Source organism: Sebastes umbrosus, chromosome 20, assembly GCF_015220745.1.
Source record: "Sebastes umbrosus isolate fSebUmb1 chromosome 20, fSebUmb1.pri, whole genome shotgun sequence".
Taxonomy (NCBI): Eukaryota; Metazoa; Chordata; class Actinopteri; order Perciformes; family Sebastidae; genus Sebastes; species Sebastes umbrosus.
Genome location: NC_051288.1, coordinates 18,576,415 through 18,601,433, shown reverse-complemented (window position 1 = coordinate 18,601,433; position 25,019 = coordinate 18,576,415). Strand labels below are relative to the sequence as shown.

At 44.9% G+C, this 25,019-nt stretch overlaps 1 protein-coding gene across 7 annotated transcripts in view; it reads left to right on the top strand.

The window, feature by feature from the left end:
* The window catches only part of LOC119479988 (C-terminal-binding protein 2), a 61,596-nt gene that overhangs the window by 4,985 nt on the left and 31,592 nt on the right, over positions 1 to 25,019 (top strand). For 3 of the 7 annotated variants that reach the window (XR_005204792.1, XM_037756035.1, XM_037756036.1), the window contains exon 1: positions 6,677 to 8,501. The exons of the other annotated variants lie outside the window; for them this stretch is intronic. Coding sequence is in view for 2 of the 3 variants with exons in the window: in XM_037756035.1 (XP_037611963.1) it covers positions 6,686 to 8,501 (1,816 nt within the window). In the remaining variant the exon portion in view is untranslated. Of the gene's footprint in view, positions 1 to 6,676; positions 8,502 to 25,019 lie in introns of those variants that run through there. 7 annotated transcript variants of the gene reach the window in all.

Here is a 25,019-nt window from a genome sequence, read left to right as displayed (position 1 = left end):
AACTCATCTTAATCCAGGTTCACACTTCAACCGGGGCCCGCAGTTGGCACGCAGATACAGACCAGATGAAGCCGTGATTCGTGCTGTCTCTCCTCAATCACTTTCAAGCGAAAATCTGGAGCGGTCTCTTTCAAAAAAACGTCTGCTGAGACCACACTCTTTCTGCACCGTCCAACAGAGCTTTCGCCTTTTTGTTTCTATTGTTTCCCCGACACTAAAAAAAAAAAAAAAAAAGTCTTCTCGTCCAAGACGGTTTCCAACGGTGTAAATTGTATTTTTTTTATATGCCGGAATTGTTCATTCTGGCTGTTTTACATCAGCATTTATGGCAGTGGGATCAGAAATGCAGTATCTAAGGAAACCCGGTGGCTAGATGACAAGGCTGATTAAGCCATTAAAGTCCTTGATATGTATTTAGCATAATCTGGCCTGTCTGCAAATAAGGAGGCAGGGAGCTGGTTGTGACTGTTTTTATCAAAAGCTTCTAGTTAGCTCAATCAAAGCAGCTGCTGGGAAGCATCAGCTTTTATTCAGCGTTATGAGGAATAGAGACGAGCTCTCTCTCTCTCTCTTTCTTTCTCAGGGGTGAAGAGATTCATTTCTGTCACCTGAAGAGATGAGGAGTGATCTGCCGTGGCCCGTGTTCCTCTCCCAGCCTCGGGTCCTCTCATGCTCTCAGCTTAATTTGAGCTGAACCAATGTTTATCGTTCTGCAGCAACTGGGCCGAGTGGCTGGGAGCGAGCGGGTAGTTCTAGTGCTCAGATTGTTGTTTTGCTTGTAGACCGCAGTAGTGTTTCCCCTCTGGGTTAGATTAGAGCAGCGCTAATCTAGTCAGATAATGTTTTAATCAACGTCTGCATTTTATTCATGTTGTGTTACATGATGACACTTTATGGTTGCATAATTGGGAATATAATTTATCCATGTTAGTTGCTGAAGGAAACACAACACACAAGTAGCTCAGCAGCCAGTTGTTCTTTCTATAATTATATTTGTTTATAAACAATATATACATTCATTATTGTTTATTTTTTACTTTAAACTGCATGGATTTAGCAATATGATCTTTAAGGCTGTTACACAGCAGCATTTTTTCCGTGCGATTAATTTGCTCTGCAATATATTTTTTTACCAAACTGTTGTTTTTGTCATGAGTACATTCACACAGAATGTAAATATTACGCGGCAAAAAAGCAACATCAAGGTCGATTTTCTGAGCTTTCACACCACGAATAAAGGCATCAACCAATCACGGTTGACTTGTGCCTATGTTTATGAATCAACAACACAGAGGCTCCGTAGTCCGAACCAAGAAGGGAAACTTTATTACATTTTTATTATTATTAGTAGTACATGATGTCTCACAGCTACATGCTTTGAGGTCTTTTGTTTAACAGGTTTTTATTTAATTAAGGCTGTTTCTTATACATTTCACTTCCCAATTTGGGATCAATAAAGTACATCTATCGATCCATCTATCGACCTATGCAGTCAGGTGTTCATTCTTTTGCAACTATCACTGTCTCGTCTGCTTTGATGGTACGTTGTTGTTGTACCTGGTGCAAGTGAGTGGTGGTTAATGCTCTGTGCTCGTGTGAAAATAAAGGCTGGGTATCAAACCTCAAATCTTTTTGAGTACCAATTGCGATGCCTCGAGGAATATAATCTGTCATGTGTGGAATTCAAACCCTTTTTTTTCAGTCATTGTTATTTGATCCGATATGTAGACTGTATTTTATGTAGATTTTTTATTAGGATCTTATACAGCTGCTCGGGTTAATACAACATGAAACACTGATGTATGAGTAGTAAGTCTTATTTTGTTTGATGAAAAAGAGACAATACAATGGTCTCCAGGTTTTGTAATATTAAACAAAGTGTAGGAGGACATATTGACCTTTTGTAAACCGTGCATTAACACCACAGGAGATGCACATAAATGCCCTATTCGATTTTTAGAGCTCAATATGTCCGTACCCACCACTATCACGATATAGGTAATTTCATACCTCGATAACGATATATACAGCATGTTTTCTATGAATAAATAGTCTATATGAAATAACCACATGGTAAAGCCTATTTTTATACTCCTAATACTAGATTTTGAGTGCAAAGTGAACATAAGTTTCAAGTGAAATTATAGAGCAAAAATAAATAAATTTAGGCCTGGCCTATATCGTGATAGAAACAATATAGAAAAATATAAACGATGCACATTTTTGCACGGTTTTGAGGATATGTATCGTCATATTGCTCAGCCCTACCCTCCACTACATCTCTGCTTACAACCGCAGCTTAGTTGAACATATTGCAAACGTGTTCTTTCATTTAACTAGCCTCCATATCTTTTTTTTCATCAGTGACGTGGAGGCAAATTGCATTTTCTGTTCTATCCTTTCTTCTCCCTCTCACTCTCCCTTCCCTCCCTCTTCTCTCACTCAGCTGCACACTCCTCCTCGTCTCTCCAAAAAGCAAGCGGGCTGTCGTCTCTCCCTTCTGTCTGCCCCATCTGTGATGCAGTATGGGCCACTGGCTTGATAATGATAGGCAGGCGGAGCGCGGGGCTGCGCACGAGGCAAAGAGGGGGAAAAAAAAAAAAAAAAAAACCCCGCTAAAATGGAAGACAAAACTCTAAATCAGTTGCCTCACCAAGTCTACCAGAGGTCTCGCAGCCCTCGCTGATAAAAAAAAGGTTTGCAGTAGCGGCTCTCGCTCTGCCCCACGTTCCTCCCACCCGTGCAAATGTGTGACACGCTGTGTCATACACTGCGGAGATGCGAGGTGGTAAAGAGGCGGAGGATAGAGTCTTGCTAACACAGCAGATGTGAACCCTCCAAAAGCCATCGGACCAGAATTGGTACCATGTGTTTTTCTTTCCTCGTCGCCCCTCCTTCCTCCCAGTACTTGTGTTAGAGCGAGAAAGGGCCCAGGGGCTCGTTAAAACTTTAATATACTGTACAATCACAGTAATTGAGTAGAATTTTCAAGTTCTCCCAGTCATGGCTTTAATTTATGAAGTCCCTATGAAAGTTTAATGGATCAGCAGTTGTAGAGTCGCAGCTATCTAAATCATTCTGCAGCTATCTGTGCCTGAGCTGCCTGCCAAGTCCCGCCGTTAGCGTCCTGTGCCCTAGAAAGATGGCCAGATTGCTCCAAAGGCATGACTGTCGCCGGACGTCTGTTCAACACATTGTACCTAGAGGTCTTTCACAGAGCCGCCCGATTAGCTGCGAGCTACCAAACCGGGCGTTGGCATCGATTCTGATGCTGCTCACCAAATATCCACCGTGTAACTTTGGGCTTTCTTTTTTTCTTCTATTGTATTATTCATGCTAGCAAGTGCAGGGTCCCTGTTGCTTGATGAGTGTAATATAGCATGCTCACTTAATTATGGAGCAGCTCTCATGAGAGGCATATCAGAGAATGCAAGACAAGATGAATACGGTACCCCCAGCTCCTCTTGCTTATGAATAGCGGGGAAACGCAAGCAATTTGCATGGCAGGAGATATGATATGTCATATCCTCGTTTCGGTTTTAGCAACACCCGGCCTGACCGTACTTGAGGTGTTTATTATTGTTATTAATATTTTGTCAGGAAGCGGGGGATCTGAGTGACACACGGAACCTGGAAGGGGCTTATTAAAAGAAGTTATTGTCGGCGATCGCCGCGGAGAGATACAACGCGGTGATTAATGGTGTGTTTTACAGCTGACAAAAAAGCGCAGGGAGACTCAGGTCTGGGAGGACAGCACTGAGAAATCACTGCAAGGAAATTGCTAGGTATGCTTTACCTCCTAATGAAAGAAACCCTCCTTCAGATGTGCATCATACTGGACTGCTAAGGGCCATAGGGAAATGAAACTGTTCTGATTTATTTTTGTTTTGACCTACTTAATGTTCTCCAATTCTCCAGGTTTTTTTTTTTTTTATATTATATCATGATTGCATCACTTAAGCTCTAAAATGAAAACAAGCTTGTTATGGCGTTTCCCTATGTGACTTGACAGGTAGTGGGACAACATAAAGAGACTTTAGCAGTCTCTTGTCACTCCTAAACAGTAATAAATTTAGCCCATCTCAGTCACGCTGTCTCTATTGAGGATGCAGATGATGTCCCTGCAAAAAAAAAACTCTTCTTTTAAACCCCCGGTTCTCTATTTGAAACAGAAGTAAAGCACAGAATAGAAACAGGCTGGTAGCCATCTAGTTGTCACAGTCCAGTGCAGTCCAATCATACCCCCCCCTCCCTTCCTGCCTTAGAGGTGAAGTCAAAGCTGGCAGCCTCCCGTCTTATCAGCTTTTTTCCCATCACACACTTATCAAAGCTCCCTTTTCTTCTCCTGCCGCTGCTTTTTTTTTTGTTTACATTGCTCTTGTCACGGCAAGTAAACACCGGCAGTTATCTCTCAGATGGCAACATCTCCGATAAGCCACATCTGCTCTGTTGTACATCTGGTGTATGTACTTGGTAGTAAAGAGCGAGCTCTGTGAGGGGGAAATCCGACTCGACTGGTAAAAGTGCAGTTCATGCTGATTCATTTTGTGAATCAAAATGTTCTGAAGCGAGCATGGCATGGCGTTATTGTGACAGTGTATTGTATGATGTATTTGATATAGCCATTTTTCTTTTGCAGCCCCTGAATCATGCTGATTTGAAATGATAAATTGAAATAAGGGCTGTCAAAGTTAACACGATAATAACGCGTTAACGCAAAATCATTTTACTGCCACTAATTTCTTTAACGCATTAATGCTACTGAAGATACTGGTATCATATGACACTAAAAAATGTAAGGAATCCATTGGTACCAATCATGTCTTACTAGCTTGTCGCGAAAGAGACTAAATAACGCTACAAACTTATGCTAAATTTTAGCGAAGAACAACCAGCATGGCCATTTTCAAAGCTATCCCTTGACCTCTGACCTCCAGATATGTGAATGAAAATGGGTTCTATTGGTACCCACGAGTCTCCCCTTTACAGACATGCCCACTTTATGATAATCACATGCAGTTTGGGGCAAGTCATACTCAAGTCAGCACACTGACACACTGACAGCTGTTGTTGCCTGTTGGGCTGCAGTTTGCCATTTTATTATGCTAAATGCAGTACCTGTGAGGGTTTCTGGACAATATTTGTCATTGTTTTGTGTTGTTAATTGATTTCCAGTCACAACTGTATACATATATTTGCATAAAGCAAGCATATTTGACCACTCCCATGTTGATAAGAGTATTAAATACTTGACAAATCTCCCTTTAAGGTACATTACTCACTATTAACTATGGACAATCATGCGATTAATCGCGATTAAATATTTTAATCAATTGACAGCCCTAGTTGAAATATATAAAATTAAAATGAGCAATTCTGCGTATCTGATTAATAAATAAGTCATTTAACATTCCAGCTCGCTGATTCCAGCCTCGATGTTCGGATTTGCTGCTTCTCTCTGCTTTATATCATTGAAAAATGAATATTTGGGGGGTTTTGACTGTTGGTCAAACAAAACAAGGTATTTGAAGATGTTATCTTGGGCTCAGGGGAAATGTGAGGGGCCATTTTTACTATTTTCTGATGCTTATAAACAACCAATTAATCACAGATCATTTAGCCATAGTATACATCAAAGTTTGGGGGGGAAAAAATATAAATCACTTTATCACTTTCCCCTCTTTGAATGCATTTACCTGTATTCATATATGTGAATCTGTAGTTGCCCAGTAGAGGAGGCTGTGCATTCTCCACGGTCGGAGTGGAGCGTCTCCTGGCCTCCTTCTAGTAGCCACCGGATTAAATCTGACCCTCAGTAGTACTCGTGTGTCCAGCCTTTGCAACCGCCCCCCCTCCCCCTCTCTCCAGGGACACACTACAGCGAGCGTGTCAGCAATCCCCAACCTCCCCAGTCCCTCGGGGAAGATCCATTCACGCCCAGGGGGGATGCCGGCTGCCAACGGAGGGGTTAGCAGTAACCGCTAAGCACCGTAAACACTGTAGCTTTACACTCCCTGAACACATCCAGGGGCCTCGGCAGCGGCAGCGTGCTGGCTGTGTACACTATCTGGTTCAAGTGATGTCAGAGGGGGCAGTGGATTTAAGCAGGTTTTAGTTTGACGCTAATCCCCTTGTGGCGAACGCTGTGGACGAGAGGGACTGTCCCTGCCAATGGCGTGCATCAACCCCATTGGATTAGCGCGTCTCGTCCCCTCCTCCATTCTGTTGGCATTGTCCAGCATGTGTTTTTACCCCAATTTCTTTTACCCCCGGTCTTAGTTGGGAATGTGAGCGTGACGCCCAGCATAAACATGCTCCCTGCTGTAGAATGGAGTAGAGCCTCGCCCTAAAGGTGTGTTTTTGTTTTCTGTTTGCATGTGTACTCTTTCTATGTGTTTGTCATGTTGTGCCTCTCTCCTCGTGGATTTCTAATGTTTCCAGGGCTGAATTATTTAGATAGGCTGCCAGCAGGGAGCTACATGATAGCACGGACTTAAGAGTGAGGGGTGAGGGGGGGGGCCTACAGCTGCAGATCAGGTAAAAGGGTACCTCACGCTTCACCTTTTCTCCTCTCCACTCCACTCCTCCCTTTTGATTGGGGGGGGTGAGTGTAACTGGAGAGTTGAAACACAACACCCGGCTCTATTTTCCGCTTTTATAGCTGTCTGCTTTATTGTCTTCACTGATGCCTAACCCAAGTGAGCAGTCGCATTTTGTTGGATCCCCGGACCAGCGTGGTCCTGAATGGTCTGAAGGTCAGAACGGCAGCGCTGCGAGTCGCTGTCACTACTGTGGCACCATTGCGGGGCGTAGGAATTCTTTGGGTGGAGGAGCGTGGTTTCACCATCACCCGGATCTCTGTGAGAAACAGGATCCAGACCTCCTGTCCTCCCTGTACAGGCAGATCCAGCAGGACCGGCATGGGCAGCAGCTACTGAGGAAGAACTCTGCGCCCGATCTAAGCAACAGCCTCTACCTCAGGCAACTGATGGCGGGCCGGGCCTCTGCGCCACCTCAGGATTACTACCTCTCCGACGCTACCTTATCTGGTCAGCTACCTGAAGAGTCTGGCTTTTATAGGGATAACCAGCACCTGCTCACCAGATCAGCCTCGCATTATGGGCCTAGCGCCGGGGGGGTGAGGCCTACCTGGGATCAAGGACAGGCGAGAGCCACACCTTCCGTGCGGCCCTCCGCTTCGACACCTACCCCCGTGCCTCCTCCCCCTCCACCGCCGCCCCCGCCTCCTCCGCCACCTCCTCCCCCTCCCGTTCATGAGCTGAGCCGTTTGTACAGGGAAACTCTGGGATCTAAGATGATCCCAGACATCCACCGTATTGGCGGCAGCTCTCCCGCTCCTGCAGTCTACGGGGTTCAACCCCCTCATCCTGTTTACGCCGCTGAGCTGCCGTCTCTCTCTGCACACCAAGCTTATAACAATTTCAATAGCTTGTCCCTGGACCCACGCCAGCCTGCTGCCACCAGTTTAGCGGTGGACCCAGCTTGTCAGGGAATGGACGGAGCTCTCCAACGAGGTTATGGAGCTGTAGCCTCCCAGCGGATGCCTTATGACCCCAACTATGACCACAGCTCAGCCATGCTGGCTGCCACAGCTGGAATGACCTCCAGCCTGCCTCATCAACATCCCAGCGCTGCAGACCCCAGGAGGATGGTGGACCCTGCCTTCTTGGCTTTCCTGCGAGCTGAAGGCTTGGCCGAGAGCAGCATCACTCTCCTGCTGCAGCATGGCTTCGATTCCACTGGCATGCTGGGAATGATGGAGGACCACGATATCCGCTCCGTGGCCCCTAACTTGGCCCAGGCTCGCGTTCTCTCCCGTATGGCGCTCGGTTGCAAGGCAGGCGCGACGGCTACGCGTGCCCGATCCAACAGCTTCAGCAATCGCACCGACCTCTACATGCAGCCCCAGGGATTGACCATGGACCCTGGTCTGATGCAGCAACATCCCACCAGCATGCAGACCGTGTCCCCCAGGATGGGGGAGTTTCTCGGTAGAAGACCCAGCAGCGCCCCCTCCCAACACCTCCTTGAGACCACCACCTACCCAGCAGCACGGCCCCTGACAACTGGAGCTTTCCCACTCGGCCCCGGAGGATATAGCAGCGCTGTGACTCAGGCGAGACCCTTCAACATGTACAATGCTCACACCGGTCTTGCCATGTCTGCTCTTGGACAACAGCCTCCACCTGCTCCGGGCACCCCTGGAGCGGCGCCCAAAACCTTCTCTGGCTCCTATTCTCCCATAGAGCTGATGAAGAGAGCCCCCAACCTCCCTCCACCATCGCCGGCTATAGCGTCAAGCCCCCTCCACAGCCCCCAACTTCTCCGGAAAGGAATCAATGTTGCCCCCGAGACTAACATTGTTCCTGTAACTTCTTCCAACAATCTGCAAGCGCAAAACCTTAACAACACCAAGATGGTCGGACGTCGCACCGGTCCACCCGTCATAGTCTCAACCATGTTGACCACACCTGACACAAGTAATGTCAAACCTCACCTTTCTCACTCATTTCTTCAAATGCTCTCTCTTCTGTCCTATATATTTTAGGTTTTTCTTTTTTTTTCTGATTTTGTTTTGTCATAGATTAGATGCACAGCGAGATTTAATTCTGTAAATGATAGATAGATTTTTGGCATACAACAAAATATCCGTCTGACAGTCATTTTGAACGGAGGAGTAGCATGTAAGATGCATCTGACAAGTTAAGCAGCTTTGCTCCGAGAGGTCTTTTTTTAAATTACGCAACTATTTATACATGTATTGCAACAGGGTTGTGTCATTTGCCGGAGGGGATCCTGTCTCATCACCAAGTTGAAACATTTCTCATGAGCAGCACTCCAGCTATTGAGGTCAACATTTTTTTTCTGTCATTTTCTTCCACGTAGTTTATTGGTCAGAATAATCTTTAGAACAACAGTGTTCTTTTGGAGTTGTTTTGGTAGCTCCACCTTGCTTTTTCAAGGTTTCTTGTAAATGGAATATACTTAAATACAGGATAGTGTTTACTAGCTGTGCTTTTATTATACTCTTAAACCTATTCTATTACAAGACAGTTAGTATAAATCAAAAAGGCATGTATTTCTAGTTTTCTGTAGTACATAGATGTTGATTTCCATGTTCGAGAGTTGCTGTAATTCAATTTTACACTGTACTCTCACCTAATCGGCAGCTTAACTGCCTCAAATCCAATTACACTAATTGGATATATAGTTGTGTAGACTATAATAGGTAACTGTTTTTATAGACACCCTGTTGTCTGTTTAAAATTCTTGTCGCATTGTAGTGTCGCTAAACGTTCTTTCATTTGTTTGTTTGTTTGCTGTTACAAACAAAATCGGCAACTATTTTGATAATCGGTTTGAGTCATTTAAAAAAAAAAAAAAAAAGAATAGTCAATATTCTCCTGGTTTCTTTACTCCTCTATGACAGTAAACTGAATATCTTTATAATTTGTGGATAAAACAAGACATTTGAGGATGTCATCTTGGGCTTTGAGAAACACTAATCGTCATTTTTCATAATTCTTTGACATTTTATAGACGAAACAACTAATTGATTAATCAAGATAATAATTTACAGATTAATTAACAATGAAAATAATCGTTAGTTGCAGCCCTACTCGCTACCTGCTCAAATGTATTTCAAAGTAAATTTCTTCTGCTCTGTGCTGTTTTCACCAATTCTTAAGAATCAATTTACATTTTTATAGAGTGACAGTAATGAAAGAAATGCTTTGCTTGTGAACGTCTCGTCGTAACCACGCCGCTGCATATAATATGGCGAGACCAAACTTGTCTTTTTGTTTGTTTTTCTACAATGGCGTATTCTTTTCAACCACATATTCCCGTGAATATGTTGAATGTTTATCTTCAGCGGCCTCACAGAACGCATAATTATGTTGATTTTTCTTGTGTTGCAAAACTGACAAACTGTGTTGTTTGTCTCGTACAAGCTTTATACAAGTAGTGCGGCAGCTTTTTCTATGCTCAGTTTACCGTGAGAGTAAATTCTCCAGCAAGGCATCATCTGATCATCATCATGTCTCCTTTAACAAGTTGATATATTTCCCTGCAGATGAGAGCTGATGAGCTCAGGGAAGAATTAAATCTTTTAACCTTGCTTGCTTATATGCCTTGTAACCGTGTGTCTGGCCTCTCTAATGGGTCTGTGGACTGCTGCACTTGTTATAGAGTAATGACTTTTATGAAGTGGCTTCCCTTCATGTGTTGTCAAGGAAATAAGAAGCGAGGTGCGACATTCAGAAGACGAGGAAGGGGGGAGGTGGGAGTTGGAAGTCCCCCCCCCTCCCTTTCCAATACACTTTTAGCACAACAAACTCATTTGCATGTAGCTGACATTTGTTGCTTCAGTAACTTCATCTGATAATGGGCAGCCCTTGCCGCCGATCGGAAAGCATACTTCTTAATTGTGTGTTGCTAGGCAACCTAGGTTTCGGTGGTAATCAGAGATAGATAATCTTCACATTTAAGGAAAGGGGAAAAGTGAAGCCCTGCATGCAGTGTTGCACATTTATTTCGTGCACTTGTTACTCTTTTTTTTTATTATCAGCCATGTGCAGTTTGGAGGAAGAGAAAATAGAGTGAAAATAATAAGATGTTGCAGGGCACTTAATGAAAACATTTCTTCTCTACTCTCTCTCTCTCTGAACAGTGCACATCTCAAGAGATTGCTTCTCATTTTTTGTGCAAAGGCTTGAGCACACACCGGTGAAGCGCCTCTCTTATTACATGCATGGCATTTTATGTTCAAACATGCATATTGATGAAAAGTTGACACATTATTCCTTTTGCACCTACTGAATAAATTGGTTGTTCTTCCAATGCAAACCAGTCTTTATCATCTTGCATCAAAGTGTAAATTTACACATAGCTTGCCGAGGCATCCGTATTTCCATATTGTCGAAATCTTATTTATTCTCAAAGCAAAGAGTTTTTGAAAAGCAAAGATGTGAGCTGCAGCGAAATCAGCAGCTCCTTTTAAAATATTCATGTAAAAGGTGCAGGTGGGAGGGCCCTGCCTGTGTACTCCTCTCCGCCGGGCGCTGTGTTGGTTGGCTAAAGCCATAAGTAGTGTTAATAATGGCATTAAACGGTTGAGTCGAGCTCAGTTGCAACACTCCACCCAAAGTAAGGAGAGCGCCTTGCAGCATTCGCATTGGCCATGGAGTTGTCTGTCAGTAGCGTCTCGCAGAGCAGCACAGGTGGGTAAACCGAACTCTCGATGTCACGTGAAGCAGAATAGCCAGTTAGAGACGTGATTGGATAGTTAGCCTGCGTTGTGTGCGTGCTCGGTAGATTAATGATGCATGCGTGTTGTCCACAAATGCCAGCACGTGGTTTCCTTGTGGAGATAATCCACAGAGGATCTTCAGCTGTACTTTTCTGGGCTGGAGAATTAGTAGGCGAAGGTGCGTTTGGGGGGGCAGGGCTTGTAGCTTACAGGAAGGAGAGACTTGGCAACAGCTTCTCGTAGCCATATGGGATGTGTCAAGCTGACGTGTTCACCTGTATATACGTCTATTCTCTTGGTGCCACTGTACCCAGGTTGTATCCTTCCTGGGAGGTTAGTCAAAACATGGCAGATCCTCTTTTTCCCCCCCCCGTCTTTTTGACAGGAAGCCATCACTGGTGCGGCTGACAGTTATGTAACCTTCCAGTGCATTGCTCCCATGGGAGCCTGAATGGGATTTTAATTTCCCTGCCTGTATTTGGAAGGACATCCACGAGGATGCATGCCTAATGTGCTCAGCTGTCCTTGGCTAAACTTCTTTGTTCAGGTGTCTGACATTGATTTCAGCGTGCATTCCTTGCCTGTTTTCCACTGGCTAGGCAGAGAGAAACATCCCCTGTGTGTCAGTGTGGCCTCAGACTTCGTCTCTGGACACGTCTGTGTTATGTGTGCGTGTTTTAGAAACAAGGCAGCGTCTGTCTTCCTGTGCAGCCACTCTGCTTTTTTGACTTTATAAGGGTGCTTTGATGTAATGCTTATGAAATAACATAACTCCAGCGTATTTGTGTCTTGTGATATACGGACATGTGTGTGCGTTTGTGGACGACACGCAATGCAGCCGCTGCCCCTCGCTTTCCTGCCACACATCATTCCACAGATGTCCCTCTCTCAGCAGCAGGAAGTGTTTGTCTTCATCTGAGGCCGGCTGGATGTGACAGCAGGACATTAGGACAAGACCTTAAGTTTCCTCTATCTGTCTCTTTCTTCCTTTGACTAGCTCTATTTACTGTGCATATACAGTATAGAGCAGTCAGAAAGTTTTAGGACAGTCTCATTGCTTTGGCTCTACTTAAGCACATTGGATTTTAAATTAAACAGCTTTAAAGGAGCGGTGTGTAACATTTTTGGGGGATCTATTAGCAGAAATGGAATATAATATTTATATATTCATTAGTGTGTAATCACCTGAAACTAAGAATCATTGTGTTAATCGTTAGCTTAGAATGAGCCCTTTATGTCTACATAGGGAGCGAGTCCGCCATGTTGCACCGCCATGTTTCTACAGTAGCCCAGAATGGACAAACCAAACACTGATTATAGAGAGAGCCTTTCGTGTTTGTACGTTAGCCATCTTAGTTCTCTGACACACCGCAGTAACGTTAGCCACAGAGTGCAAAACCGCATTACCGGCAGCCACCGTCTGACTTCCGTTGCACCTAAAGTAGTGTTATTATGGTAAGGATGGCCTCTGAGCGAGGCGAATGGCGCTACCACGATTTTACACTCGGCGACTCACGTTACCGTGGTCTTGGAAACATAGGAGTGAGCGTAAGGGGGTTTAAGTTGGTTGCAATTTGCAACCACACCCCTAGATGTCACACACTGTCCCTTTAAGGCTGTTTGAGGATGTTGACATCCGTATTGGGTGAACCGTGTCTGACTCGTAACCCTTTTCATACATGTTTACCCAATTTCAGATCAATGTATCAGGCAGGATAATGATCCTTTAAGCATACAGACAAGACAACCAAGTGTTTTTATGGTAAAGAGTGAGTCACATGATCTCAGTCCAACTGATCATGTATTTGACCCGCGGAAGACCAGAGTGAGGGGAAAAAACCCTGAAACAAGCAAGAGATGAAGATAGCTGCAATTCAGGCCTGTCAGTGGGTCATAGATTTCAGACATCGACTGCTAATTAAATATTAAGTGAATTTATATAGAAAGGGTTGCAGTTCCAGTGTTTATCTGATGTGGATGTAAACACCCGAGTATAAAAGCTGAAAGTGCAAACTTTAATGTCATAGTCATCGTTTTATTTCAACTCCAAAGTCCTGGAGTACAGAGGCAGCACAACAAAAGTGTGTCAACGTCCTAATACTTCCTGAGTGCACTGTATATTGACCTCCTTCCTTACCTGCTGTTGCTGATAACTGTAATGGGTTAGGGTCTTACGTTACCTGTCTCGGAATAGGCTGGGAATTAGAGTGGGGAAATCCTACTGGCCACCTGTGTGTGTATGATATGTGTTTGTGTGTGTGGATGCTACTATACAGGCATCACATGTCAGTGGTAGTCTGTGTCATCCTCACTAATCCCTCTGATATGAATGAGTGGAGACAGATGAGGGGTTTCAGCTCACATGGCGTCGGTCAGGGGTTATTACAGGGAATGTAGCTGTATAATAATCAGTCTGCTCTAGTATTAATATCCTACAACACCACGTGCGTGCATTGATGTACTGTATCTACGCAAACCACTACGCCTATTCAAACACGTAAACAGTGATGCATTTCGTCATATTGGGTCGGTTTCCTCCCGCCAAATGAAGAGTGTAGGAGCTGTAACCCTTTGTGTACATTTGCTTTCTTATTTTAGGGTACAGAACCTAGTCAAACAAGTTAACCAAAACTTGTTAATGTTTGGTCTCAAAGTCTTTGACGCTCGTTTCGGGAGCAAGTAAAACAAATGATAAATTGGAATGAGATCTTGTTACTGTCTTGGATTGTTAAGCAAACTCTACCCATAAAAACTTGCCGTATCTGCATGTTTCGGGTCAGTTTTATCGTCCTAAATTGTGGGGACTGTGTATATAAAAGGGCTATGAGTTGCACACTGTTCACATCTTCAAATGAAAGTTGAAAGTCAGCACTTTTACCTCACAGTCATTGCTTGATTTCTAATCTAATGTGCTGGAGTGCAAACCCAAAGCAATGACTTTTCTCACTGCGCTGTATGTTATGACTGCGCCGTTAAAGGCCGCCGTTCACCTCTAGATTCTTAAACGCTTATCTGCGCGCAGTCCTTCTGTCATGTGTCTCCAGTTTCCCGAGAACCTGGTAAATGTTACATGAACTATCTGCTGCTCCATCTCCACTCTGCCTCTGTGTTGTTTGTGTCCCCGGGGAAATATGGCCAGGAAAATCTATTTTTCCACTGCAGTAGTTTTTTTTTCCGAAAAAACAAAAAAAGTGTTGTGGAGCCCCCCCCCCCCCCCCCCCCCCCCCCACACACACACACCACATCCCCATCTTTCCCCCCCTCAAAACCTCCCTCGCTGTTTTCTCATGGTTGATCTTTCCAAACCATCGGTTGCATTCACAGAGGGATTAATGGTTTCTGCGAAGCCAGCCAACCCGTGGAGGGAACGGAGCCTTCGAGCGAATGAGGAACAGCTGGTCTCCCTCTGCTTGTGACAGCTTGAGTGTGTGTTTGTGTGCGTGCTCGATAGTAGCAGCTGACCTCTGCCGCACGGGGTCAGAAGTGCCGTCCCCGGTCCGAAAGTGGGCCTTACGTCTTACCCATCTACTGTACTGCTGTTAATTAATAATGTGTCGTTAAAAGTATTATGAGGGTTTATATTTTGTAAAGTGTGTATGCCAGAAAGTGTTTTTGAAAGTAATGTTTGAGCAATGTCAGGGACAAATTTCCATCAGTTTGTGATGATCAAAGTTTTTCTGAACGCAAGTTTCTGAATAATTTCAGATTCTTAAAACATGCTGGATTAAGGATCTGACACACGGTTACACAAGGGTTGGGCAATATGTAAAACAAATGTCCAACCGGCCACTGTCAGCCCAACAATCGGTGATTGCTGATATATTAGCTGGTGTAGGTGTACGCAGGTGTAGTTACCCTTGCTGTAGTTTCAGCTGGGATGTTTTTGAGCAGCGGAGCTTCGTAAAACACACTTCATTCAAACTCAACAAAAATAAATAAAAATCTTGGTTGGTCTTTCCACTGTGCCAATAATCACCAACTGTGTTTTTTGTCGAAATAAAGTCTTAATTCATAGAGTTAGATGTGAAAATATGCCGGCTCTACACTCCCCAGTGTCTCGCTCTCTGCCAGCTGAGCTGCTGACGCTGAGCAACCCTAGGTTACACATTTTTTAAATCTTAGATACAGTTTCAGTTTTTTGTAAGCACATTTTTAAACGGAGCATTTTATGTTCCACGTGTTTATTTGAAGATTAAATGAGTCCTAAATTAACAGTCTTTCACTTTTTTGAGATAAATATTTCATGTTGGATAACGATGACTGGAGGCCAGCTGATTGGACTTTAGATTGAAAGTTAACTGCTCCCTGCATCCTCCTTCACAGTCCTAAAGGTCACTGCTAAGCGCTAATGGCGAGATGAGGAGTGTGTGTGAATGTGTGTGTGTGTGTGTGCTCATCATAACATGTTGTGATCGGTGAGAAAAATCCCCCGTCTATTTTGGGAAATTGCATTGTCATGTTTATTCTACTAGTCTCCCCCGTCCCGTGGCTGTTTTGTTTACAGGATAGCGACGATGTGTGCTCGCTGCTCTCGCTGTAAGAATGGCAGCACTTTGATATAATCTCCCCAATTATCTGTCGTCAATTCTGCCGTATATTATTCCTCTCTCCGCGGCAGCTGGGGAGGAGATTGGTTTTGTGCATGTCGAACGGCAACAGCTGCATTCACTAAAACAGACAACTACCTCTGCACACCTCCCCAGCCCTCCTCCTCTCTTTTTTTTTTGTCTCCCTCCCCCCTCTTTCTCTCTCACTCAGTGGTGGGCAGGTCACCCTGAATTATTCATCAGTGTGAAATGAAAAAGCTCATGGATATTGAATATCCCCTCTGAAGTGGTGGCCAACCTTGTGTTTTTTTTTTTTTTTTTCTTCTTCTCTTCCTTTTTTTTTTTTTGCAGCTGAAAAAAGAGTAAAGAGCGGCAGATCTCATTGCCAGGGTATTTCAAAGGTTAACCGATTGCTTTACCTCGCGCACATATTTACTTTCTTCATGGTCTGTGTGGCCGGCGAGAGAGAGATGGGGGAAACGGAGAGGATGAAGAAAGGATAAAAAGGTAGAACTGTGTTCCTATGGATATTTTTCTTCCTCTGACCACCACGGTGTGCTACCTGTGGCTGATTCGCTAACCGTTCTCCACGCGTGTTGCGAGGCCCGTTCCCTTCCTGGAACGAGTGCGCCTGTGGTCGGTTGTGGTCGTCCCGATCGACCGGTTGTCATTAGTCTCCCATGCGGCCCACTGTGTTCCACCATTGTCCTCCTGCCTGGTCTTTTGTCCTGTGGTTTGATCTGCGGCCCGCGCTGCAAATCAATGCTACTGGTTGCCATTCATTCAGCTCCGCAGCCAGCAAACACAGCAGGGACGCTCAGAACATCTCCCATGTGAGAGCATATAAAAATGGGCAGCGAGGATAAGTAGGAAAAAGAAATCCTTCAAGCCTCAGAGTGTTTACATCTTTAGGACATTTTAGTCCACCTTTTTGCTGCTATTAGTGTCTTTTATTTGTCTAACGAGCGAGCTGAATGCGTTTCCCTGAAGGACATTAGAGTCTTAAAAGAGCCTCCTTTATGCCAGATGCTAAGATAATGAATAAATACAATAAATAAAAACTACTCAAGGGGTGAGCCCCTCCTCCCCTGTTTGGTATGTTGTACATGCTAATAGGACATGGAGGGTTTTATTCGTTCAATAATATCCAGAGAGAACAGCGCGGCATTAACCCTGCGTCGCTCTCGTTGGCCATTATGTTGCTACTACCCTCATACCCTTTCTGTCATTACAGTCCATTTTCCTCCGTTCCCAATTTCTACTGCAGCATAGACAATTACTCAGGAATCCTTTTAGGAGTATTCCCAAGCCGTACAAAGACCAAATGTGCCTGCAGAAAAGCAGCCAGCGCTTTAACTGGCTAACCTTTTCCAAAAGTATTCTTAACAGAGTTGTAATGACTGACAATTGGAGAGGGGGAGCGGAGAGCTATTTTATTTTTCCGAGGTATAAAACAAATGATTCGTCTTCCAGGAAATGTTTTTTTGTGGCTCTGCGTTTCGCTTATTTGAGAACATGCTGTTACTTGCAGGTAATTGCGCTTTAGCTGAAGTGAAATACATACAGTACAGGAAGTGGGGCAGCGTCGTCGTCGGAGGTGTCGGATGTTCCAGGTGTCGTGTGACCAAAAACGCAAACTCCAGTTACAGTGGGGTTTGGGGGGGATATGGTGAGTGTCGGAGAAGGGGTCTGCTCTGCCGGAGAGGAAGTGTGAAATATCATCTGCCATGGTGGAGCGAGGTGGATGAGGTGGTGGGTGGGAGTTTCTTTTCCAGAGGGTGTAGGAGATGAAGCGAAGAGAGGGTGGGGGGTGGGGGGAGTTATGATGATGAAAATGGCTGTAACTCTTTAGCAAAGTGAGCTTTAAAAGGCTGTAAGTGGACACCTCATGGTATCTGATGGCTGACTCCTGGTTGACAAGACCTCGCGACCCTGCTGTATTTATCGTAATGGAGCACAGCTGGGCCGCAGCTTCGATGGGTTAATAGCCATGTGACAGCTTAAGGGAGGGGGAGGCGAAAGCGGGAGGTATTGTGTGTACGTGCGCGCATGCATTTTATTTACTTGTGCACTCGGCTGAATGGCACGCAGGGGCCACACTTGGGAGGGTGGGACTCTCTCCGCTGCGTCTCCACACTCTCTGCCAGGCCAGATGGCTCCTGTCACTGAGCGAGGAGGAGGAGCGATGGAAGGAAAAGGAGGGAGCTTTGAGTCGCCCTTAACAGCGCCAGAGTGGCCCGTCCCCAGAGCCACCACATCTGGAGGCCACCTGCAGCTGGCTCACCCCGCTTCCTCCGTCCTCGTCCCCTTTCCCTCCTGTGCACGCTCCCTTTCTCGCTGTTTTTCCAGATGGGGGGAGGTGGTTGTGGTGGCAGTGCCCATATTTCAGCAACTTTAGTGTGTCTCTGCTGGGGGGGGGGGTAGGGAGTGAAGGAGAGTGGTGGTGTGAAAGCATAGCAAAATATCATTTTATTTTATGACTGCACCAGCCTCTGAGAGATGTGGGTTTTGTATTTGTTATATTTCTTGTTTTATTCCTCCCCAAGTAAAAAAAGGCAGAGCGAGAGTGTTCGTTTTTCTTCCATCGCCGTTGCTGCAACTGATCCAGAGGCCACAGGGGGGCCATTCCTGCCTGGAAAATAAAGCCTGCTTGCCTTCCTTGGCTCCCCCCAAATAAAATGCACTCATTTGCATTCCCATGCTGTAATTTAGCCCTCCTCTCTCCCTCTCTCTCTTTCTCTTTCTCTTTCACTATCTCACTGTCCCTCATCCCCGCATCTTTTCAGCCCCGGTCCTTGCGGTTCCGCAGGGATTGGAACGTGGGAGGGGAAGAGAGGAGGGGAGGCAGAGAAAACAAAAGCGGAGTGGCAGTGTTGACTCAGGGTTGTTATCTGGACCGCTGCTGAGGGGGTGGGAGCTCTTGTGTGTCTGCATACATGCCTGGGGGTTATTTACCCTGGCTGCTGCTGCCACGGCAGGTGCCTCTCAGTGGATAAACCTGGGCCTCCTAAATAAATATTCACCGTGGGGAAATTAGGCTTGCGTCACCAAAAACTACACTACTACTACTGCTTATTCAAACCTCACTTTCTCCCCCTCTTGTCACACCTAGAATGTCCAGCCAATCTTACTTCCAAATCCCTAAAACTGCGCATAAAGGACAAAGAAAATCTCACAGGACTTTTGGATGTTTTTATGGAGCAAAAAGGATAAATCTGTTATCAGTTTGTAGCTATGTTGTACAGTGACTGTGTCTTTAAGAGGAGCGACGTTTGGTTGGATGCACTCGCAGCTTGTTCCCTCAGAGGTTGAAGCTCTTAAACTAAGTTGTTGAGCGAACAAATGCTGTATGACCTGTGGCTAAGATGATATTGCATTATTCATCCACTGTGCATGAGGTGTGGATTGGGTAAAGAGAATACTGTCTGTAAAGAAAGAGTTGCCCAGTTACCATCTAAGGGCATTTTCAAAGTTCATTACAGCAGAATCAGTGGATGAGTTGGTAAACTTTCTGCATCTACCCTTTAGCTCAAACTTGCAGAGTATGCCGCCTTGCAGTTGGGTCAGATTACAAATTAACCTCTCCAGAATCTGTGGTTGTGTCAAGAAGGTAACCCACAATTTGGGAAACTCTTGCGAGATGGTTAAGGTTTGGCATTGACCTTGAATGATTAAGGTTAGGATAGGTCGTCGGGCAGCGAGTCTCACAAGAGTTTTTACACGTTTTTGTTGGGGTTATACGTCGATTTTTTAATAATAATCGATTAATTCCCCGTGATTTTCGAATAGTATTTTTGCTTGGAATGCACATCCCTAGCCTCTGGTGATCCCCGCCCCTAGAACATGTGTGTTTTGTAATTTCAGTGAACTGCCCCTTTAATTACTAGAACATTAGCATAAGACAGCACATACTCTTATATTAAGTTAAACTATAAAAAGAGCGAGAGTTCAGAATGAAAAAACATTCAAAGCCAGCAAACTGTAAAAGCTGGCAGGGGGTATCCTCTAAGGTACGACTGCTTTTGAGCAGAACCCCCCGCTGACCCGAGTCCAGCATCTGAAACGGACCCCTGAGCTTCCGGTCGTAATGTGGTCGGCCGAGGCCTCATCGCCAAGCGGCAGGTTGGCTCCTTCTACCATTCGCTTTCTTAAAATCCCTTTAAGTGCTTTAGGGGGATTTAACAGGCCTCTACATCCAGCGTCCTCTCAGCAGCCAACTTCCAGCGCTTACAGGAAAAGGGCGCTTACAGTATAATTAGGCCGGTCAGAGGAGAGGGCTCCCTCTCAACGGTAAATCCACGCGGACTGTGAGGAGGCTCGGGCCATTTGTCGGGTCTTCCGGAGCGTGACCGCGGCTCTCACTGTGCTAAAGGTCAGGGCTTTAGGAAGTCATGCAGCAGGAGGGAGAACTCTGAATTCTTTACCTCTGAATTTGAAAAATGTATTATGCTTCTAAAAGCACTGTGGTTTTCTTTGCCGATAAACCTGAATTCTGTTGTAGTGTTAAGGCTCATCATTTCCATTTAAATTAGTTTTTTTTTTTACAGATTTTATTACTGGTTTTCTACTCTTACTTTCATGGAGAAAATGTCCCAGATTTTTTAAACACGAGCAGATTGGATTAAACAGATGTTTACCCAGATTTTACGTCCTCGTTCACACCGAAGCACTCAAGAAAAAAAGCTGATGGCTGCTCAGAAAATCTTCACGTCATAGAAAATGAAGATGAAAATGAAAGATAACAGGGAAGGAGAAAATACAAATGAACAGACTATAATGGTGTCTTCAAATAGGGTAGTGTTTACTGTGTTCACGGGTCCATATGGGGGCGTTCATATACCCTCTTGTGGTATTCACGACCTCGTACGTGGAAAGTTTCTGAAAGGAAGGTTGATTTTTCGGTGCATAATAAGTTAATTTAGTCGTATATTGTTTTTCTTTGTAATTTTTTATAATAGGTCTGAGGAAAATGTTGATATTCCCAATGGCCTCAGCTTTTTCCTCTGTCATTATGCCTTTGCATTTCCTGCATTATGTTACCCACTTGATAGCTTGCTAAATTGTTAACCTCTGTGGTTTCTAGATGCGGACAGTAACGTTAAAATTGCCGTTGCTTAGCAGCGGTGTTCTCACACTTAATCACTTGAACGCCAAGCATATTGTGTACACGGCTTCCCATGTTGTAAACACGAGCTCACAAGTTTAATTTGAAGGCACCATATAAATCCCAAAAACTTCCAATTAAGAAAACAAAACCAGAAAAGGATAAACTGTAGAGTGCTAGTATTGCAAATGGCACTTTTAAAATCAGATTTTCACCATTTTTTTTATATTCAAATAAACACCGATAAATTCACAGATTTTTTGGGAGAAAAATAAGAACACAGAACAATAAATAGCTAATGAGCTGATTAGTTTTATTTCAGGCAATAAATCCGGTTGTGTAGCAATAACTGGGTGTGTGCCGGCACAAATGCTCCAAGGTGTGGTTGTGGCTTTGCTTTATGGCAACAGAGGCTGTGGGGCGAACAGATGTAGCCTTCAGTACTGGTTTAGACCCAAGTCTGGCTGCTCTACATCTGAAAGAGGAAGTGTGTGTTTGTGTGTGGGGGGGGGGACCTGCTGTGCCAATCTGTTCTCATTAGTGTTTACTCGCCCCCTCCAAACATGTAACGACATGCACGTCGACTGCTGGAGTCGGGAGCATATAGCGGTTTGTTTGCACCAGGCCTGTGGCTGCACGTAACCCATCCCCTCCGTCCAGCTACCTTTCCCACTGAGACCTGAATGTTTCTGGGCTCCTCAGCCTCTGATTGTCGACAACGGCACCTGCTGGAGAGATCACAAGTATTCTCTTCAGGGAGCAAGTCCCTCTAGGAATTTGTGAACTTGTGGTCACAAGGTTGAACACAAATTCAACTCGTTCTTTGCGATATTTGTAGGGCTGCCCCTTCTTAGTTGTTTTGTTCTTTGTCGGCTAAGATTTCTTTAGTCGTTTTTTATGCTTTTTTTCATGCTGAATGACTTTTTTCCAAGAAACTTATGAGCACATCTCTGGTAAACGCAAGATTTAAAGTGGTGCTTTTGTGTGATTCTTTGTGGAGAAACTCAGTTTTACAGATCTGTCGATTTAATCAACTAACAGATAAGTCGACTATATCGAATGAGTGTTAGTCAACTAAGAATGTCTTTGGTTGAGGACAGCCCTAGATATTTTGAAAGATTTTGTTTTCTGATTCTCAAAAATGTTCCCAAAAAAAATGTCAATATCGAGGGATGCTGCTGTTACATGCACAACAATCCAGACCAGAGCTACTTTTATGAGCCAATGATAAATAAAACACACTCTTTTGATTGACCATTTTAAAAGTTACAAAAAATAAACCATCTTTTATCTAATACCCAAAACTAACCATGTGTTTCATGGGGCATTGAGGATAATGAATAGACTAGAATCTGGTAAAAAAAAAGGTACAGAAGTGTGTTTAGTAATGACTTTATTAAGAGTAAAGGAGAAGGTCCATAGCGTATTAAATAAAAACAGACAATATATACAAAAAAACAATAAAGTACAGTAATAAAAAACAGCTAATACTTGACAATAGACAGAAATCAGCACCCAGATGCAAACTGGAGCACCAGTAGATCCACACTCTGGATGAGAACCTGACCGAGTTCAACTCAGAGTTGACCAAGGAAAGAATAATACCGTTTTCTGAAACAGACAGCCTGCACATATATCGGTAAATTTCGTTTTATGGCAGAGCAGGTGGGCACACCGACATTTACGAATATTTGGCTGGCACTACGCTATCGTGGAAGTTTACGAAGCAATCTCATGCCGTCGTTACAGGCCACGTTAATTCCATTCAAGCTATTTGAGAGCAGCAGCTCAAATTCTTCAAGATTCCTGAGCTTGTTTTTACTCTGAAAGATACCGCATGATTTGCGCATCAGTAAGCAAATATCAAAATGGTTACAAGTATTATCAGATATATTTAAAAAAAAAAAAAAAAACTGTTGAAATGCAGCCATTGGGACACAAAAACCCCAAATCCTGGAGGGACTGAACCTCAACAATACCTGTGAACCGAGCAGCAGTGGTCAAATATAATCTTTAAATGCTTACGTTGGCGCTCAATACTATTTGACCTCTTGACCTGTGGCGTTGGCAGTAATCGGTGGCCATTCACACAACCTTTGGTGTTCTTTGATACGCCTTTCTGTCTTCTTAAAATATCCCCAACCTCGCAGAATGGCTCTGTCTTTTGAGAAGCTGTGATCTGCCACGTTCCATATTAACATATTGCTGTCAGTCAGAGCCCCCCTTCTCCTGCACATCCTCTAATGTTATTGAAGGGAGAAAGATCAGAGGGGCAGCCGTATCCCCACACTCCATCAAGAGTGTGTATATATGTGTGTGTGTGTGTGTGTGTCTGGCCGGCTGGCAGGAAGTGGGGGCTGCTGCCTTTGATGGTCACACTCCCTCAGATGTGTCATCGCTGCAGACGGCGTCTCGACTGACGTGCCGCGTCTCCGCTCGTTGGGCACTCGCCGCTGAGAAACAACAGCCCTGATAGTCCCCTAAACACACACACACACACACACACACACATAAAAACACACTTAAAGTGGATGCACACAATTATTCTGCAGAAAAAAAAAAAAGAAAGAAAGTGGCTTCACACCGGGATGGACACATCCACCCGCCCCCCTCCTGAGCCAGAACTGCTCGGGCCGTTCCACCTTTCCACTTTACTGTCAGTGATAATCGGTTGTGGCGTGTGACCGTGCCGGGGCTCTTTGTCTATTGGTCGCGCCTGTCATGCAGCCGGTGAGGTGTGTGTGAGTGTGTATATCTATGTGTATGTATGTGCATCGCCGTGCTCTGGCCGTGCTGCAGAATTGCAGGGAGGCTCCGGTTACATTGTTATTCTAAACAGGGTGTTTTCAGCCGCTCGTCCTCGCAGTCATTCAGCAGAGGGATCTGTCAGCTCGCCTTCCTCCCTCCTCTTCCCTCCAGGGACCAAACTGTGAACTTAACACACTCGGCTCTGATGACTTCCCTGATGGTGCAAAAAACAGCCAACTCTACAGCTGTAATGTTATTGCTGGAGTGGCTTGAATGTTGCATTGTTCATCTGGTTTAAAGTGTGTATGTGTGTGTATTACATATTCAGAGCAAGGGAGGGGAGTGTGTGTGTGTGTCACCATTTCAATCTCTTCCCGGTAACCCGCAAAATGCAGGGGTGGGGTGAGGTTGTGTTTTTTCTGTGTGTGTGTGGTGTTTGGGGTGGTTGAGGTCTAGATGAAAGTGGAAAAGCGGAGGAGGAAACCAAATAATCGAGAGGGTGAGGGAGGTGAGGCTGGGAGAGAACTAAAGCAAGAGTGTGTGTGTGTGTGTGTGTGTGTGTGTGTAAAAGAGAGAGAGAGAGAGAGAGAGAGAGAGAGAGAGAGAGAGAGAGGGGGGAAAAAAGGGGGCAGGCGTTCTTAAAAACACTGTGGAGTCCAGATCAGAAATAAAACATAAAAAAAAGGGGAGAAGAAGAAGAAGGAGGAGGAGGAGGAGGGGAAAAAAAGGGAGGAGGGATTGTGCTCGAGTGTGTTATGTGTGCGGATGCTATGGAGTGAACGCAGCCGGGGAGTAAATTGCGCGCGCCCAGAGGAGCTCATCTCTGCATGTTCGAGCTGACACTTTTGCTTTAGACAGAAATTATTTTTTGTTTTTCTGCCGCAAGATCTTTTTTTTCTGCTCCTCCTGGTTTATTATCAGCTGAGACAAAGGCAGGAGAAAAAAGAGCTAAAGAGAGAGAGAGAGAGAGAGAGAGAGAGAATAGATGTTGCGCAGCTGACAGCAGAGGAAGCGGCAGAGAGACTTTCAGCCATCGCGCGCCCCGACCGCAGCCTTTTCTTCCTGGGAGATTAAAAAAAAAAAAAAAGGACAAAAGCGTCTCCTCCTCCTCCTCCTCCCCACCACCACCTTCTCCAACCCGCTACCATCCGATCACCAGCCTGCACGCCGCTGGTGTATGGTGCTTTTCTCTCAGCCCTCAAAGGCATGGACTGAAGATGATGCAGCCGGGGGCTTAGTGAGAGAGGGGGGGTTGAAGGAGTGGAGGAGGAGGAGGAGGAGGAGAAGAGAGAGGAGGAGGAGGGGGTACCCTCCTTGGATTATTGCAGAGGGTCTTCCACTTCCCTTT